Source organism: Bos taurus, chromosome 5 (genome assembly GCF_002263795.3).
Source record: "Bos taurus isolate L1 Dominette 01449 registration number 42190680 breed Hereford chromosome 5, ARS-UCD2.0, whole genome shotgun sequence".
Classification (NCBI taxonomy): domain Eukaryota; kingdom Metazoa; phylum Chordata; class Mammalia; order Artiodactyla; family Bovidae; genus Bos; species Bos taurus.
The window spans coordinates 98,659,727-98,680,418 of record NC_037332.1 but is presented as its reverse complement, the minus strand read 5'-3'; the positions used below and the strand labels follow the sequence as shown (position 1 = coordinate 98,680,418).

The following is a 20,692-nucleotide window of genomic DNA, read 5'->3' as shown; positions in this document are numbered from 1 at the left end:
AGGCAAGAATATTGGAGTGGATGCCATGCCCTCCTCCAGGGGATCTTCCCAACTCAGTGATCTAACCCGTGTCTCTTGTATCTCTTGCATTTGCAAGCAGGTTCTTTACCACTAGCATCACCTGGGAAGCCCATGTGGACGTGTGTATACAACCATATCTTGGTTTTCAAATACCCTTGTACACCAAAAGAAATGAGGACTCCTTGGAGAATAGTGAATTCAGGGCTAGAGGAGGAAAAGTACAAAATGAGCCTGAAACATTTGTTGTGCAAGAATATAAGGAAACATGAAAAGAATTACGTGCCCATGCTCAGTTGCTTAGTCATGTCTGACTTTTTGGGACCCCATGGACTATAGCTCACCAGGCTCCTCTGTCCGTGGGGTTATCCCAACAGAAATACTGGAGTGGGTTGGCATTTCCTCCTCCAGGGGATCTTTCTGACCCAGAGCTAGAACCCGCATCTCCAGGGCTGCAGGCAGATTCTTTACCACTGAATCACCTTGGAAGCCCAAGAATCATGCTGCTGCTGCTGCTGCTGCTGCTAAGTCACTTCATTCTTGTCTGACTCTGTGCGACCCCATAGACAGCAGACCACTAGGCTCCTCTGTCCCTGGGATTCTCCAGGCAAAAACACTGGAGTGGGTTGCCATTTCCTTCTCCAATGCATGAAAGTGAAAAGTCAAAGTGAAGTCACTCAGTCGTGCCCGACTCTTAGTGACCTCATGGACTGCAGCCTACCAGGTTCCTCCATCCATGGGATTTTCCAGGCAAGAGTCATGGGTTCATGTCAAAAGAAGATAGGGTAAAAAAGGACATAGGAGCCAAGATGAAGTTGTTATTACTTGACACATCTAGAGGAATATAGGCAACAAAATAAATAAGAATAGCAATATATAATAGCCCATTGATTAAAATGCAAATCTGTACTCTTTATTTACTGATATAAATAAAGAAATGAATAAATAAATGGGTGGTTTCCAGTAAGTTTTTTTTTTGGATTTCCAGTAAGTTTTATCTTCTTTAATTTTATTTTATATTGGAGTATTGTTGATTAACAATGAGGTATTAGTTTCAGGTATACAGCAAAGTGATTAAGTTATACATATATGTATCTGCTCTTTTTAAAATTCTTTTCCCATTTAAGTTATTACAGAATATTGAGCAGAGTTTCCTGCCCTATATAGTAGGTCCTTGTTAGTTATCTAAATATTTTAAATATCAGTCAGTTCAGTCGCTCAGTCGTGTCCAACTGTTTGCGACCCCATGAATCGCAGCACGGCAGGCGTCCTGGTCCATGACCAACTCCTGGAGTTCACTCAGACTCACGTCCATCGAGTTGGTGATGCCATCCAGCCATTCATCCTCTGTCATCCCCTTCTCCTCCTGCCCTCAATCCCTCCCAGCATCAGAGTCTTTTCCAATGAGTCAACTCTTTGCATGAGGTGGCCAAAGTACTGGAGTTTCAGCCTTAGCATCATTCCTTCCAAAGAAATCCCAGGGCTGATCTCCTTCAGAATGGACTGGTTGGATCTCCTTGCAGTCGAAGGGACTCTCAAGAGTCTTCTCCAGCACCACAGTTCAAAAGCATCAATATATAGTAGTGTGTAAATGTCAATCTCTCTCCCCAGTCTGTCCCTCCCCACCAACCCTAGCCTCCTGGTAACCATAAATTCATTCTCTGAGCTTGTGAAACTGTTTCCGATTGCAAATAAGTCCATCTGTACCATTTTTTAGATGCCACATATAAGTGATATCATCTGATGTTTGTCTTTCTCTGTCTGACTTACCTCATTTAATATGATAATCTCCAGTCCCATCTATGTTGCTGCAAATAGCATTATTTCATTCTTTTAAATTCTTAGTAATATTCCATTATACATATGTACCATACCTCACACCAATCAGAATGGCCATTATCAAAAAATCTAGAAAAATGTTACCAATTAACCTATTTTCAGGGCAGGAATAGAGATTCAGACGTAGAGAATAGACTTATGAACATAGTAGGGGAAGCAGGGAGTGAGATGAATTGAGAGAGCAACACTGAAATATATACAGTACTATATGTAAAATAGATAGCTAGTGGGAAGTTGCTGTATAACACAGGGAGCTAAACCCACTGTGACAACCTAGAGAGGTGGGATGGGGTGTGGGTCAGAGGGAAGTTTCAAGAAGGAGGGGACATAACATGTAACTTATGTCTGATTAACATTTTGTATGGCAGAAACCAACACAGCATTATAAAGAAATTATCTGCCAATTAAAAATAAATTTAAAAAATCTACAAACAACAAATGCTAAAGAGGGTGTGGAGACAAGGCAACTCTCCTACACTGCTGGTAGAAATATAAATTGGTACAGACACTATAGAGAACAGTTTGAAAGTGAAAGTCGCTCAGTCATGTCCACTCTTTGTGACCCATGGACTATAAAATCCATGGAATTCTCTAGGCCAGAATACTGGTGTAGGTAAGCCTTTCCCTTCTCCAGGGGATCTTCCCAACCCAGGGATTGAACCCAGGTCTTGTGCATTGCAGGCAGATTCTTTACCAGCTGAGCCACAGGGAAGCCCAAGAATACTGAAGTGGGTAGCCTATCCCTTCTCCAACGGATCTTCCCAACCCAGGAATCAAACCGGGGTCTTCTGCATTTCAGGCGGATTCTTTAACAACTGAGCTATCAGGGAAGACCAGAGAACAGTATGGAGGTGCCTTAAAACCAGAATATAGAGCTACCATATGATTTTTCAGTCCCACTTCTGGGCATATATCTGGAGAAAAACCTAGCTTGAAAGTACACATGCACCCCAATGTTCATTGCAGTGCTGCTTACAATAACCAAGAGGTGGAAGCAACCTAAATGTTCAGCAGATAAATAGATGAATATGTGGTGCAAAATGAACTTATTTACAAAATAGAAGTAGAATTATGAATGCAAAAAGCAAATTTATAGTTGCCTGAGATAAATTGGAAGATTGGCATGGACATATATACACTCCTATATATATTAATCAGAGAAGGCAATGGCAACCCACTCCAGTACTCTTGCGTGGAAAAACCCATGGGTGGAGGAGCCTGGTAGGCTGCAGTCCATGGGGTCGCAAAGAGTCAGACACGACTGAGCGACTTCACTTTCACTTTTCACTTTCATGCATTGGAGAAGGAAATGGCAACCCATTCCAATGTTCTTGCCTGGAGAATCCCAGGGACGGGGGAGCCTGGTAGGCTGCCATCTATGGGGTCGCACAGAGTCAGACACAACTGAAGCGACTTAGCAGCAGCATATACATTAATAAATAGATAACTAATAAGAACGTGCTATATAGCAGAGGGAACTCTACTCAGTGCCCTTAATACCCTATATGGGAAAAGAATCATAAAAAAGAGTGGTATATGTATAACTGATTCACTCTTTGTACACCTAAATCTAATACAACATTGTAAATCAACTATGCCCCAATAATTTTTTTAAAGTTAAAAAATGTGGTACATATATATATATACAATGGAATATTGTCCAGTAAGTATTCTTTGTTGGACAAAGGAGTGCTCTTTTTAACTGAGCATGTGTCAAGAGACTTTCAAATCTGGTAAGTCTCCATTATACTTAGTAAGAGTCATTAATATGAGAAGCTGGCTTAGGAAGATTTCCACAGTATATTTAAGAGGTTTTCCTGTTAAACAGTCTGATTCTGATATATTTTAAGAAATAGAGTCTCCTCTTACTTTACTGCTGTGCTCTCTTTCTCTTTTTTATTTTTCAAAATTTATCAGCTGTATACATACAGCCTTTTTTCCCTTCGTCTGGGAAGCCTTTAGTTTCCAGAGACACATGGTGCTTCCTGGAGAGTAAAATCTTCAACAGTGAAAATTCCTACCAAGTGCTACCTTCTAGACTCAGCTTTATATCTCATCTAATCAGAAAGTAATCAGAGAGTTCACCCCCTTTCTTACAATGTCATTTTCTGGGAGAACAGCATAAGAAAGTGGAAAAGTCTGTGTATAATGCAGTGTATAGTGTTGTCTATATTAGCAAAGTCGTTCTGATTTTCATTGGAGAATTCCCTCTTAAGGGCAAACTATAAGAGGTTGGGGATTGTGAATACATAGATTTTATACAGTCTAAAAACGTTTTCATACTTGTAGCTTCACAGGAATAATTTATAAAAGAAACAGTTCTAAGAAATTAATTGCTTTATTGAATATTTCCTATATTTCTTCTCCTTCATATCTAAATTTCATGCCTGAAAAAAAAAAAAAAAAAACCAAGAATTAAACAAAAAACCTTTCACTAATTTTTATTTAATTTTCATTGTGAAAAATATTAAACAAAGATAGAGAAAATGGTACAATAAATCTGATGTACCCATCATACACTTACAGCATTATCAATGTATAGTAGAAATGTAAATTGTTACAGCCACTATACCTTAGCCATCCGACTCCCTGATGGATTATTTTGATGTACATTCCAGATATGATAGTGCCATATGCCTTAGATTGCACAATATGCTATTAGTACAATCAAATTTCCAGCAGTAGTAACTAGCTGTTATGAAAATATTTGAATGGCTTCAATGAATTCCAGACTATTTGATTTCTGCAGTCACATCAGCAGCAAAAATTCTCACAATTTACTGTTAAATATCATCAAAACATGAATTGAATGACTAAATCTGTATTATCACAGGGACTAAGTGGTTATTTAGAGGAACTAAATATAATTTTGATGACTTTTAATTTCTAACAACCTCCCTCTTCTGCAGATCTGTGAGTGGTATGACTATTCACAATCCTTTTCTCTCTCTCTCTCTCTCTCTCTCTTTTTAAGCAGATATGCAAAAGTTCTAACAGCTATAAGAGGCAATACTTCTTCTCTACACTTTTTTCCTCTGGCTACTAGATTAGACAGAGGAGCCTGGCAGTCTACAGTCCATGGGGTCGCAGAGTTGGACACAACTGAGTGCACACACACATACATACATACTAGATTAGAGGTCTATCCAGGCCTCGGGAGAACTGCCGTGATACTCAGGACACAGTATATAGGCAAAAGGAAGAATTCCATGAAGCAAGGCAGGTTCCACGAAGACTTGTCGATGACTTTTGTCCCAGGCCTACCTATGCAGCCAACAGTGCCTTCCTTACAGGCCACACTTCAGATGCCTAAGAATCACCAAGAAGAATTTCCTCATTTGACTGTTTCCAAAAATTAAAACATATGAGTGACTTGAAGGATACAGCATTCCTAACATATAACCAAACATCACAGCCAGCTTGTTCTGTAGGAAAAAATGCCCCCCAAATGTCATGAAAAGGCCAAATTGGTACAGGACAAAGAGCATGAGAAAGAAAAACACAGTTTTCATGGCTCTGAAATGGGCCTCAACACGGGGGTCTCTGGAATTCCTGACAGTGTGTGCAATGTTCTTCTTGTGTTTCCACAAAGAATGGAGCAACAGGAGAAAGGAAATCAGGGAAAGAAAGAAGGTGGGAGGGACTCCATTGTGAAGATAATAATAAAATTTAAATTTTGATATTCATTCACATTGCATAACTCAGTCATACTTCTCTCATGCATCTTTTGGACATGACACCAGAAGACATCAACATTATTTGGCCAAGGAAAACTTATGACTAGGAAGGGCACAGATACCAGTGGAAGCATGAAAACAACCTTGTTAATTCTCCATTTTAGCCAAAGGAAAGGAGGATGGGAGAAACTGGCAATCTTCAGGAAATAAAAGACAGCAAGGCAAGTAGCAAGCCAAGTGCTTGAGTGACTGGTCAGTATCCAGATACAAAAAAAGATATATTTTCTTCCCACAGTACCAAAGCCTGCCTGATAGAACATCATTGAAAAGAACATGACAGTGGTTATCCATAATTGACTGATTCTGGCAAAGGCCAAACTAGTAAGAATGAAGTCAAGCAAGCTCAACTTCTGATTTCTAATCCAGGCAATGCAAGTTGTGAGTCCAATAAATCCATTCCCTAAAATTCCTATTATAAATTCCCCACCAGTCACAACCATGAAAATCTTCTCCAATATATTCAACATGACTGCAAAGAGAAAACTCTGATCCATAGTTTGTTGACTAATTTCAAGATGATTTATGAGATAATGATATAGGCTTTGTGTTTGATTGTGCAATAGTTGTTCTTCTCCTTTTTTTTTTTTTTTTTAATTGTGGCTCTTCTTTTTAGCTAGGAAGCCCAGCAATATGTAATAAAAGTGTGGAGTCACTTTCTGTAACACTCATTGGACATTTCCATACAGCTCTGCCAAGAATTTCCACTCTTGGTCCAGATGTCAGCTACAGTAATATTCTATGTACAGAGATGATTGAAAGGCCAAATTTTCATTTGCTACCATGTAAATTAAGGCCTGGATTGATTTTCACACTTTTGAATAAAAATTTGTTCTCCTCTCCCAAAGAATTATAACATTTGATATGCAAATTTGAATTGTGAAATAGGAACCTCCAACACCAACTTTCACATTAAAATTCTTTACCATGTAGATGTAACCAGAAAACCCTATTCTTTTGGTAAATTATGAAACATTCACAGTAGAGGTCACTGCATTACAGGATAAGATACAGTGTCTGAAGTTTTTAGGAAACTTGGCAGGCAACATATGAATCTAATCTCAGTATCATAATCCCCCTCCATTATGAAAGACAACTTGCTGAGCGTTGTACCTCTTAACCACTAAAAAGGGTACAATATTTGACAGGCCTTTTGGATTTCAGAGTTAATAAAAACCTGAGTGTGCTACTTTCACTTGTTTGTTTGCAGAATAATCATAATGCTGCTAATTATGAGTAGGGCCTGAACAAGCTAAAGCTATTCAGAAAATCTAGGTTCTTCTATATGAATTGAGACAATTCAATGATCTATGAAGTGTGGATTAAAAGAGACCAGATAATGCAATTGGAATTGACATTAAAGTGGTCTACATCATCTGCTCATGTAATTCACTTGTGACTTTCAGACCTGTTCATAGAACCATTTAACTTCAGCTTCTTCATCATTACTGGTCAGGGCATAGACTTGGATTACTGTGATATTGAATGGCTTGCCTTGGAAACGAACAGAAATGATTCTGCTGTTTTTGAGATTGCACCCAAGTACCGCATTTCAGACTCTTTTGTTGACTGAAGGCTACTTCATTTCTTCTAAGGGATTCTTGCCCACGGTAGTAGATATAATGGTCATCTGAGTTAAATTCACCCATTCCAGTCCACTTTAGTTCACGGATTCCTAAAGTGTCGATGTTCTCTCTTGCTGTCTCCTGTTTGACCATTTCCAATTTGCCTTGATTCATGGACCTAACATTCCAGGTTCCTATACAATAATCACTCTTTACAGCATCGGACTTTACTTCCATCACCCGTCACATCCACAATTGGGTGTTGTTTTTGCTTTGGCTCCATCCTTTCATTCTTTCTGGAATTATTTCTCCACTCTTCTCCGGTATTATATTAGGCACCTACTGAACTGGGGAGTTCATCTTTCAGTGTCATACTTTTTTTCCTTTTCATACTGTTCACGGGGTTCACAAGGCAAGAATACTGAAGTGGTTTGACGTTCCCTTCTCCAGGGGACCATGTTTTGTCAGAACTCTCTGCCATGACCCGTCAACCTTGGGTGGCCCTGCATGGCTTGTCTCATAGTTTCATTGAGTTAGACAAGGCTGTGGTCCATGTGATCAGTTTGGTTAGTTCTCTGTGATTGTGGTTTCATTCTGTCTGCCCTCTGATAGATAAGGATAAGAAGCTTATGTAAACTTCCTGATGGGAGAGACTGACTGAGGGGGAAACTGGGTCTTGTTCTGATGAGCTGTTCAGTAAATCTTTAATCCAATTTTCTGTCAATGGGTGAGGCTGTGTTTCCTCCCTGTTGCTTGACCTGAGGCCAAACTATGGTGGAGGTAATGAAGATAATGGTGACCTCCTTCAAAGGGTCCCCTGCACCCACTGCTGCATTCGGTGCCTCCAACTCTGCAGCAGGCCTCTGCTGACTCACGCCTCCGCCGGAGATTCTGGACACTCATGGGCATGTCTGGGTCAGTTTTTTGTGGGGTCACTGCTCTTTTCTCCTAGGTCCTGGTGCACGCAAGGTTTTGTTTGTGCCCTCCAAGAGTCTGTTTCCCCAGTACTGTGTAAGTTCTGGTGGTTCTATGGTGGGGTTAATGGCGACCTCCTTCAAGAGGGCTTATGCCATACCCAGGTCTGCTGCACCCACAGCCCCTGCAGCAGGCCACTGCTGACCTGTATCTCCACAGGAGACAGTTCTGGCTCAGTCTCTTTGCGTTGGGCATACGTTTTGTATGCCCACATCTGAGCAGCTCAGGCAACCAGGTGCTTGGTGAGCTCACTATCCCAGGTGGGCTGTGTGTCTCAATCACCTCCCCAATCCCAACCACTCAGTTTTCTGGGTGTGCCACGACAGCACCATCTCAGATATGCCATATGTCTCCTTTGGAGAGCTGATCTCAGGCTGTAGCCCTCCTGGCAGAAGATGCCATCTCTGGGGCTGAGATTGTAGCAGCCCCTTGCCTTTGGGCTCTGGATGTCTCAAGCCTGCCTCTCTGCCCCTGGATGGGGAGGGGCTGGTACACAGCTGGCTGGCTTTCCTTTGGTAGTCATTCAATCCTTTGTTCTGTGAGAGAGCCAGGATGCCCTTTAGGTTGTTAGGTTACAGTCTTTCATGGGAAAGTTCTTTTTTCTGCAGTTGCAGTTAGGTGTGTATTCTGTGGGGTGTGTGTGTGTGTGTGTGTGTGTGTGTGTGTTTTCCTTCTATTTTTTCTCCTGGTTATGTTGCCTTCTGATATTCCAAAAGTTCCCACAGACCCGCCTGTGAGAGGGTTTCCTACTGTGTGGAAACTTCTCCTCCTTCACGACTCTCTCCCCAGGAAGGTCTCCATCCTGACTACAGCCATGAAATTAAAAGATGCTTGTTCTTTGGAAGAAAAGCTATGACCAACCTAGACAGCATATTAAAAAGCAGAGACATTACTTTGCCAACCAAGTTCCATCTAGTCAAAGCTATGGTTTTTCATAGTCATGTATGGATGTGAGAGTTGGACTATAAAGAAAGCTGAGCACTGAAGAATTGATGCTTTTGAACGGTGGTATTGGAAAAAGCTCTTGAGAGTCCCTTGGACTGCAAGGAGATCCAACCAGTCCATCCTAAAGGAAATCAGTCCTGAATATTCATTTGAAGGACTTATGCTGAAGCTGAAGTTCCAATACTTTGGCCACCCGATGCAAAGAGCTATCTCATTGGAAAAGACCCTGATGCTGGGAAAGATTGAAGATGGGAGGAGAAGGGGACAACAGAAGATGAGATGGTTGGATGGCATCACTGATGTGATGGACATGAGTAGACTCTGGGAGTTGGTGATGGACAGGGAAGCCTGGTGTGCTGCAGTCCATGGGGTCACAAAGAGTTGGACACTACTGAACAACTGAACTGAACTGAACTTCAGATCTGTTCAAGATGTCTCTATTCTACATAATTCCTACTTAATTATAGATTGCAACTATCCATGCCCAGATTTGTGGCTTAGTGACTCATATAACATCCAGTTCATGATGATCACATCAATAATGAACATCGGTGGCTCAGATGGTAAAAAAATCTGCCTACAGTGCAGGAGACCTGGGTTCGATCTCTGGGTTGGGAAGATCCCCCAGAGAAGGGAACAGCTGTCCACTCCAGTATTCTGGCCTGGAGAATTCCATGGACAGAGGAGGCTGATGGGATACAGTCCGTGGGGTCTCAAAGAGTTGGACACGACTGAGCAACTTTCACACACTTAAATAAAGTCTCTATGAGGACATAGTGGCATGATGGTTCTGCATGATATACCGTAGCCTTACAGATCCACCTGGGTTTTCCCAGGTGGTACTAGTGGTAAAGAGCCCTCCCACCAATGCAGGAGACATAAGAGAAGCAATTTCAATCCCTGGGTCAGGAAGATCCCTGGAGACAGGCATGACAACCACTCCTGTATTCTTGCCTATCAAAGAGGGCCTCTATGTTAGGCTCTTCAATAAAGGATGGTAGAAGGAGACTGTAAGGCTGATGAAGGAAAATGGGATTTGTTATCTCCCGTTTATTTCTGGCTGGGTTCCTACACGCTCCCTGTCTACTCGTTGTTTCTGTGAGCACCACTCCAGCAGTGTTTCTTCATCCTGTCAGCATTTCGTTCCCCTCGGAACAACTGAATCCAGTTTTCAGTGTTTCTGGTGCTGTACTGAACCCTCCCTCTGTACACCAGCCTGCTCCCCCTCTTCTGAGTATAATCCCAGCACAACCTCTCCCTCATGTTCAGACCACTTCTATAAGCTGAGTCACAGTGCCAGTTGAGCAATGTATCTTCCTTAAGGTCTGAAATTCAGTGCCATGGGTTCCCTTTTCTAGGTTTCTAGGCTTTAATCATTTTAACTTCTCTCCTTTGTTCCTTAACCCTAGGAATGAGAGCTACTTCCTGTGGCTGCTCTCTTCATCACCCTGTAGGGTTCTCTTTCTACTCTTTTAGTTATTTTATTAACAACTCTATACCCAGTTAATAAATCTATATATTAAAATATTCTTTTCAAATCGATATGATAGTTTCTTTCTTCTGATCTACTTTGGTTGATATATCCATCCATTTAAATCTTAATTTTAAATAGTATTATTTTAGTTCTTTGATGTCCATTTGTGATCCTTTCAAAGACTATTCCCAGGAAGCAGAGTTGTAGGCTTATTGTTAGGATAAAACTTTTTAATTGATTTGCTTCCACTTAATGACTTTTAATAAATTTAGTTCCTCTAAAGTTTAGGTTGGCAAATTATGGTCCACAGGCTGCTGCCTATTTTTGTAAATAAAGTTGTTGAAATACAGCGATGTCCATTCATTTATGTATTGGTTATGGCTGCTTTTGAGCTACAATGGCAGAACTCTGTAGTCACAGCTCCATATAACTTGAAAAACCTAAAATATTTACTCTCTGACTCTCTACAGAAAAATGTTCGCTGACTTCTATGCTGGAGTCATGCCATCAGGCTAGCACAAGGCCTTGGCTCCCTCTAGTTTCACTTTTGCACACCCAGGTGTAAGCTGTGCAACAGGATGAAGGGGAGTTTCCCCAGTGGTTTGGAAGAGGCTTTGGAGACTTACTGAAGTGTCCTAGAAAGTCTGTACTAAAGATGATGATACCAGTTTTGTGGTTTTGTTTCCCTTAGCATGTCACCATATGATTAATATGGAAATTTAAGAGAAGAGGCTAAAAGAGATCATTTCTTTGAAGAGAATAATCAGTTTATCTCACCATCTAAATGAAAGGAGAAGCATGTATAGAAATTGACATATATCTCCTAGAGACTGGGGAACAAACAGCTGGGATTATACCTGAAAAAGTCTATAAGTCAAAATGTGGCTATAGAATGGTTAGAGCAGAGAGGACTGCTTGAGAATGGCTTCCCTTCCAGAGTTCACTGGGGCAGGTTTCCTGTTTCTCACGGGACAGACATGATCTTTATAAAGGGAGCTTGACACGGATCACTTGAAAGGAAACTCCTAAAAATCATCTCATGAAAGAGAAAAGTAATCCAGGCAAATACCGTCCAGGTAAATTTCAACATCAGAAACCAGAATCATAATCATTTCTTATGATTCAGTACCTTTAAGGAATCAGCACAGGAACCTCAGATAGGACAGCCCATGTGAAAAGATTCGAATAAAACCCACAAAGGTACTGATGGTAAAGGGTCAATGCTGCAAACTTAGGGTGTTTCAACCCTGCATGTTCCAAAGAAAGATTTGACACTTGACTGGTTTCTGGAAGAGAACCTCTAAGCACTTGGAATATCCTACCTAGCAAGAGTATCTCTGTATACCTGGGGTCTTGAGTCACACCAGATAGTCTAGTTTGTGCTAACAACGTCATCTATAGTGATTTCTTTTTTGTTTTCTTGGAGCTCAGAGCTATGCTGTTTCAATTTGAGCTGGAGACCAAGTAGTTACAATCAATCACACGGGTGCTCCATGTTTATGTCATGAATCCCTAATAAAACCCCTGGACACCAAGGCTCCAGTGAGTTTTTCTCATTGGCAATACTTTACATGTGTGGTCATACATTCATCATTACTGGGTGAACCAAGCACTGTTCCTCTCCACCAGGAGAGGACAATTTGAAAGTTGTGTCTGTTTTCTCCTGGGCTCCACTCTACTCTATGTACCTTTGGCCTTTGCTGATTTTCATCAATATCTTTTTATTTTAATAAAGTATAACACTGATTGTACTGAGCTCTCTGGGAGTCATTTAATGGGAGTCATCAAACCTCCAAGTGTCTTGGCAGAATGAATCTTCATTAAAATATTCAGGATGACTGATAGCTTTTGACAGCCCAAAAGAGAACTGTAGATAATGCTAGCTATAGATGGAACCATAAAGGAACCAAAAGCAGCACAGATGATAGCGAGATAAATAGCAATCTGCAAAAAAAATCCTCTCCTATGTTAGATTTCCAGGCTTAAATGGGGTCTGAAATTGCTGAGTGGGAGAACTTTTATACTGAGTGACAAATTTAAACTTTATTTTTAGTCTGGGCTGCACTTGATGTATAAGTGATGATAGAAGCTGTGGGGGCTGCCTAAGAGAAGGCAGAGAAGAATAACTTCTTATTCTTGAAAGAGAAGAATAACTCAGTAAAACAGGATTGAAGGGGCAGTGGCAAGAAAAAATAAATTTGCTTACTGGTTTTGGTGCTTGAAAACAAGTTGCTTTTACATCATATGTAGACAAAGTCTTTCTATACTCTGCTCTCTAAAAATGCAGGCATTCCATATCTACATTAAATTGCCCCGGGAAGGGATCAAAAGCAAAAACTTCTGTCAAAACATGGGATTCCTGAGAACAGCAGTGTTAATAAGTTGCACTCAGTACCCAAATTAGCACTCTATCTGGGAAATGAGAAGAATGAAAGACTACTCTGCGTTTTAAAGTATTCAATAATTTCTGTATTTTCTTCTTTCACAATAAACTCTACTGTGCCCTATGCTCTGGGCCATCTATTTTCTAAGTCCTGTGCTTTCACTCTTATTCATTTATTTATTTGAGACCACCTGATCAAGAAATAATCTGGTTCTAATGAGTGTTGCAACAGCACCTCTAGGCATTAGTGAAGGTTGTGTAGTAAATTTAACTGGAGAAGGCAATGGCACCCAGTCCAGTACTCTTGCCTGGAAAATCCCATGGATCGAGGAGCCTGGTAGGCTGCAGTCCACGGGGTTGCAAAGAGTCGGACACGACTGAGCGACTTCGCTTTCACTTTTCACTTTCATGCATTGGAGAAGGAAATGGCAACCCACTCCAGTGTTCTTTCCTGGAGAATCCCAGGGACGGAGGAGCCTGGTGGGCTTCCGTCTATGGGGTTGCGCAGAGTCGGACATGACTGAAGTGACGCAGCAGCAGCAGCAGCAGTAAATTTAACATGCCAGTTCATTCTATGCTCATTATTTCTCTAGCACACTTTTGGTCATGTTGTTGTTGTTTTGTTGTTCAGTTGTGTCTGACCCCCAGGACCCCATGCACTGCAGACCACCAGGTTTCCCTGTCCTTCACTATCTCCCTGAGTTTGATCAAACTTCATGTCCATTGAGTTGGTGATGCCATCCAACTATTTCATTCTCTGTTGACCCCTTCTCCTCTGCCCTCAATCTTTCCCAGCATCAGGATCTTTTCCAGTGATTTGGCTCTTCCCATCAGGTGGCCAAAGTATTGCAGCTTCCACTTCGGCATCAGTCCTTCCAATGAATATTCAGGATTGATTTCCTTTGGAATAACTGGTTTCATCTCCTTGCTGTCCAAGGGACTCTCAAGAGTCTTCTCCAGCACCATAGTTCAAAAACATCAATTCTTTGGCACTCAGCCTTCTTTATGGTCCAACTCTCACAGCTATACATGACTACTGGAAAAATCATAGCTTTGACTATATGGACCTTTGCCAGCAAAATGATGTCTCTGCTTTTTATTATGTTGTCTAGGTTTTTCATAGCTTTTCTTCCAAGGAGCAAACGTCTTTTAATTTGGTGGCTGCAGTCACTGTCCACAGTGATTTTGGAGTCCAAGAAAAGAAAATTTATCACTGTTTCCACTTTTTCCCCATCTATTTGCCATGAAGTGATGGGACTGGATGCCATGATCTTAGTTTTTTAATATTGAGTTTTAAGCCAGCTTTTTCACTCTCGTCTTTCATCTTCATCAAAAGACTCTTTAGTTCCTCTTCCTTTTCTGTCATTAAAGTGGTATCATCTGTATACCTGACGCTGTTGATATTTCTTGTGGTCTTGATTTCAGCTTGTTCATCATCCAGCCTGGCATTTCTCATGATTACTCTGCATATAAATTAAATAAGCAGGGTAACAATATAAAATCTTGATGTATTCCTTTCCCAATTTTGAACAGGTCCATTGTTCCATATCCAGTTCTAACTGTTGCTTTTTGGCCTGCATACAGGTTTTTCAGGAGACAGGTAAGGTGGTAGTTTGGTATTCCTATCTCTTGAAGAATTTTCCATAGTTTGTTATGACTGACATAGTGAAAGGCTTTAGTGTAGTCAATGAATCAGATTGTTTTTTTAATGATGCAGCAGATTGTTTTTTAATGATCTTGCTTTTTCTGTGATCCAGGAGATGTTGGCAATTTGATCTCTGGCTCCTCTGCTTTTTCTAAATCCAGTTTGTGCATCTGGACATTCTCAGTTCACATACTGCTGAAACCTTAGTTTGAAGGATTTTGAGCATAATCTTGCTAGCATGTGAAATGAGTGCAATTGTATGGTAGTTTGAATATTCTTTGGCACCGCCTTTCTTTGGGATTGGAATGAAAACTGACCTTTTCCGATTCTGTGACCACTGCTGAGTTTTTCAAATTTGCTGGCATGTTGAGTGCAGCACTTTCACAGAATCTTTTAAGATTTTAAATAACTTAGCTGGAATTCCATCACCTTCACTAGCTTTGTTCATAGTAATGTTTTCTAAGGTCCACTTGACTTCACATTCTAGGATGTTTGACTCTAGGTGAGTTGAACACACCATCATGGTTATCCTGGTCATTAAGACCTTTTCTGTATATTCTTGCCACCTCTTCTGTTTCTGTAAGGTCCTTGCATTTCTGCTCTCTAGTGTGCCCATCTTTGAGTGGAATGTTCCCTTGGTATCTCCAATTTTCTTGAAGAGATCTCTAGTCTTTTCCATTTATTGTTTTCCTCTATTTCTTTGCATTGTTTACTTAAGAAGGCTTTCTGATCTCTCGTTAGTACTCTCTGAAATTCTGCATTCAGTTGAGTAAATCTTTCCCTTTTTCCTTTGCCTTTAGCTTATCTTATTTTCTCAACTATTTGTAAGACCTCCTCAGACAACCACTCTGCTTTCTTGTATTTCTTTTTCTGGGGGATGGCTTTGGTCACCATCTCCTGTACACTGTTACAAACCTCTGTCCACAGTTCTTCATGCACTCTGCCTACCAGATCTAATCCCCTGAGTCTATTTGTCACCTCCACTGTTAATACATTAGCCACAGTAATGAGTTGTTATAATTTCCAAATAGTCATTGCATTGTCTTGGGGTTTTTTACGTCTCTGAGACTTGCTACCAGAGCCTTTATAGTTGTAATCTAGCCACAAATAAATACCTTTATTTCCAAGCACTGCTCTTATATCTCATCAAAATTCCCAATGTCTTAGTGATATTTGGAACACATTTTGAATCTGTTAATCTACCCATCCAAAACATACTTGCTAAATACCAAGAAGGTGAGAAAGATAGTCTTTCCTGGTAAGCAAGTCTGCTTTTTAAGTGTTATGCTCTTCTTGGTTTAAAATCATGCTGGGCAATTGGTGACAATATCAAAATAATGAAGCATCAGAATATCCTACATTATGAGAGAGAGAGGAGGAAGAGAGGATCATGGAACCAATAAGTAATTGAAGAAAATATTGAAAATTAAGTCTGAGTGCATCAGAAAAACAGAAATAGTTTGGGGTCTCTGGAGTCTAGATATTTTTCTATTTTAGCTTTTATTTTACCAATTTGAGTTTTTATATTTTTGCTTTTAAAAGATGTATTGGAATAGTGTTGAAAATTTATCAAATGATTCTTTAGTACTAATCATTGAAACATTTTTCCTGTTTACATGCAATATCCTCCTGCTTGAGAACTTATCCCAGTTGTTTGCCAAAGTCAGCTTGATATTCAACGGTTCTCTGGGATGATGTTTTGTCATTTTCCTTTTGCCATGTGTTAATTGCTCCCTGATCCTTGGTTGTATTTTTGTTTTTATTGCACTCATTCTTTACTAAATCTAAATATTTAATCTATGTGTATATGTGTGCTCAGCTGCTCGGTCATGTCTGGCTATCTGCGACCCCATGGACCATAGCCCACCAGGCTCCTCGGTCCATGGGATTTTCTAGGCAAGAATACTAGAGTGGATCGCCATTTCCTACTCCAGGTGATCTTTCTAATCCAGGGATCAAACCCATGTCTCCTGTGTCTCCTGCATTGGTCAGCAGATTTGTTACCACTGAGCCACCTGTGGTCACCCATAATTTTTTTTTAGCATTGAGGAATTTGTTTCCTTGTTAAGAGATTTTCACAAAATGCAGTTTGGAATATTGCCATCCCCTGGATATCCTTGCATTTTCTGACATATATCATTCCTTTTAGCTTCTATAGCCTTAGATGATTTCACTAATCATATTATATCATTAATTAGATGATATATATTCCAAATTCTAAGTCTACTAGTTAATCCACTTTTGTATGGTTGAAACACTTAATTGTTTCTTGATGCATTTTATTTGAAATATTAACAAGTCATGGCTTATACCAAGAAGTAGTCACTAATGACCTGAGGCTTTAAAACAACTTTATTTTTGTGTTCAGATATTCAGCTTTTATTTTTAATTAAAATGTCAACATATTCCTGAACATATTTACTCTCCTTATTTTGGTGCTCTTTTCTATTTTTAAATGAAAACTTAAAATAATTACCTTTCTTTAGGAATTAAATCTCTATATATCTTTTCAGGTATAAATATATCTACATTAATACATATTTATGGCTATTCTTTATATATACATATGTTTTTGTGAAATCAATATAGTACAAATTAAGTGAGATTAAACTAATATTTTGCCTAACATAAAATGCATAATTTTACTGTTTGTTATATCATCACTATCTTGATGGAAACACAGCAAAATCCTTTTCTTTTGGCATTTTCCTGGAAGATTTTTTTCCTGTCATTTGTTGTTCAGTCACTCAGTTGTGTCCAATTCTTTGAGACCCCATGGACTGCAGCAGGCCAGGCTTCCAGTTACACTGTGCAGCTTTCAGGATCCAACTTGGGACTGAATCCAGGCCACAGCAGTAAAAGGCCAGAATCCTAACCACTAAGCTACCAAGGGAACTCCTAAGATATTTTCAATAAGGCTCAATCACCCATCACAGAATAGAATTTAAACAGTCAGGATGAAAATAAAAACATAAATATGAAGTCCTGTTTGTTGTCTTCATTCTTGAGAAGGTCATCATCGCTTCAGGCTTCTTTTTGGAAGAGCAGGTTTTCTTAGATTCATGTAACCCTTCAGCTTCCTTAGGACACAGAGTGAAGCCTGTTTCAATTTGCTGTTCCACAAAATCAGAAGCAAAGTGTGGCCAGAAGGACAGAAAAATAACAGCATGTTCACAAAAATCTTTGCCACGAAACTACCTAGAATGTGATTGGCCCACACAGTTATAATAGTGCTCAAATAGTATAGAACGAAGAGGAGTAGGAATGAAATCATAGCCTTCAGGGCTCTCACATGGGCCTCCGAGCTACAGTCTACACCGTTCATACGCCTGAGATGACCACATAAGGAGAGGATTAAAAGGAGAAAGGAGGCCAGGGACACTACAAAGGGGATGAGGAACATTATGGTAAGGAACAAATCATATTTTATCATTAGAAAGTCCAATGTCACATTGTTTTCGCTGTTTACCTGGTTTTGGAGCCGGCTTTCAACTACCGCATCCTTTTGAAGAAGGCACAAGCAGAAAGAGAAGACAGCCCCCAGTGCAATAATGAGAAGCACCTTGTGAATTCTCCATTTCATCCAGAGGAAAAGGAAATTCGAAAAGTTGGCTATTCTGAGGAGATAGAAGACACTGATGCAGGTGGTGCAGACTATGGAGAAATAATTGGATCCTGTCCAGAGGAACCTCAAATTTATCAGGAGATTCTTATTGTACCGTATTTCCTTAGAGATTACATATAAACCTGTACTTGAAATCATTATGCACAGCACACATATTCTGGAAATAGCCAAGCAGGTGAGAATAAAGTCAATCAGGGAGAACTTCCTACTCCTGATCCAATCAATACAGTTAACCAGAACAATGAATCCATTTCCCAAAATACCCAGTAAGAACTCTCCAGCATAAATGATCGTAAGTATATTGTTCAATGTTCTCTCCATGCCTGCTGATAGGAAATCTCTGCCTTCAGTACTCCACTGACTTATAAATGAGGCATTACAGATTTATGCATTCAAAGCTCTAATGTTCAATAAATTCCTTTTCCTTGCACTTTAATATTCACTGGCAAAAAAATCAAAGCCTTCAAGATGCTCCCAAAGTCTTAGTTATCTTCAGGAAACCACCTTTATTCCTCTCAAGATCTCAGCTAGTGATTTTCAAGGCAAATATTATGTATGTGTCGCCACTGCTGTAACACTGCTTATAATTTCCATGTAAAGTTATACATTAGAATTTGAATCTTGGTTTGCTAACACACAAGACAGAGATCAATTTTTAGATTTTTTTTTTCCTTAGGATTTAAACACTTTTTTGTTTCATTCAGCTCAGTTACAAGCCAGAAACACTAAACTCCAATCTAGAAAATGTCTTGTCTCAATCTGGATGCTCCGAGAAACAGGGCATTACTGAGGAAAGTGCCTGGACAGTAGAAGGTGTCTGGGGAGCTGTTATACTAGCATGTAAGTCTGACTCTTGGGGAGGGAGAGGGAATGAAAAAAGAAAAGTTGTAGTAAGCAATCCTAACAAGTTCTAAGAAAGTTCTAAGAAGGCCAGTGGGCAGTGTCAAGGCAATCGTGCACATCAGAGGGGTCCTGAGCCTCCTGGGAGCAGAACTGCCATTGAATCTCTGCTCTGTTCAGTCACTGACTGGGAGCCACTTGTAGGAGGGAATGGGATTGCAGGGCATGGGACAAAGGCTTACCAACTGCTGGGGAAATATAATTAAAAGCAAAATCTCCTCCCAACCTGGAAAATCTTACCACAAGGTAGTAGAGAAAGAAGACAACTTTGTTATTGAATAACAAACTATAAAAATAAAAAAGCTATAACAAACCTAGCCAGTGTATTAAAAAGCACAGACATCACTTTGCCAACAAAGGTCTGTCTAATCAAAGCTATGTTTTTTCCAGTAATCATGTATGGATGTGAGAGCTGGACCATAATGAAGGCTGAGCACCAAAGAGTTGATGTTTTCAAACTGTGGTCCTGGAGAAGACTCTTGAAAGTCCCTTGGACTGCAAGGAAATCCAACCAGTCAATTCTAACCTGAACATTCATTGGAAGGACTGATGCTGAAGTGGAAGCTGCAATACTTTGGCCATCTGATGCGAAGAGCCAACTATTGGAAAAGACCCTGTGGTTAGCAAGGACTGAAGGCAGGAGGATTAGAAGGTAACAGAGGATGAGATGGTTCGATAGCATCACTAATTCAATGGACATGAATTTGAGCAAACTCTGGGAGACAGTGAAGGACATAGAAGCCTGGCATGTTGCAGTCCATTGGGTCACAAAGAGTCGGGCACAACTTAATGACTGAACAATACTGTTATTGTGACTTTTCTTAAACCCATAAAATATTTTTTAATGTATGTTTAAATTTCCATTTACATGGAATTTTAAAACTTTTCATTATTAATTTCTATCAAAATTGAATTAAAATAAAATATTATACTTCATAGGTTGGTAAGTCATGACATCTGTTACAATTTGTTTCACAGCATGTAGATGGCCAGTTTCAGTAAATGTTTTTCCTTAAAATAATGTGTATGTGTAGTTTTGGGTAAACTGTTTCATACAACCATTGAATCGATTTGTTAATCATGTTGTTTAAATCCTATTTATCTTTTTTGAATTTTGTCTTCTTGTTCCATCATTTATTGAGATTTAAAGTTAAATTATTCTACTCTGGGTACGGATTTTTCAATTTCTGTTTGAAATGTTGTAAATTTTTGCTTTACATATTTTGATGCCAAGCTATTTAGTGGTAGAATTGTAGTATCTGCACACTAAATTTAACCTCTTGCTGTATAAACTGACAGTGTCTGCTCTAGTGGTTTCTTTGTTTTTGTTTTTGTTTTTTTAAAGTTTACTTTGATATTAAAATAATTATATTAGCTTATTATCACTTGTATTTCATGGCATAATCTTCTAAATTTTGCTTTTAATTTGTTCTATATCATCATAGTTTAGATATATATCTTGAAAGTAGTATAGAGATAGTGAAATAGGAATTAAGGCTCTACTTTTAACCTTCCATTTCTTATAGGATTCCAAGAAATGTAATTCTTGTAGGGTTCCCCTATCCCTTTGATGTAGTATATTGTCATGT

The 20,692-nt window shown here is 39.6% G+C and overlaps 1 protein-coding gene across 1 annotated transcript; it reads right to left on the bottom strand.

Annotated features, from left to right (window-relative positions):
* Window positions 1-17,594: 17,594 nt before the first annotated feature.
* On the bottom strand, window positions 17,595-18,524 carry T2R12 (bitter taste receptor Bota-T2R12). The gene has a single exon (NM_001046630.1). It carries the CDS (start codon window positions 18,522-18,524, stop codon window positions 17,595-17,597), a length of 930 nt encoding a protein of 309 aa, NP_001040095.1.
* Between the last annotated feature and the right edge of the window lie 2,168 nt (window positions 18,525-20,692).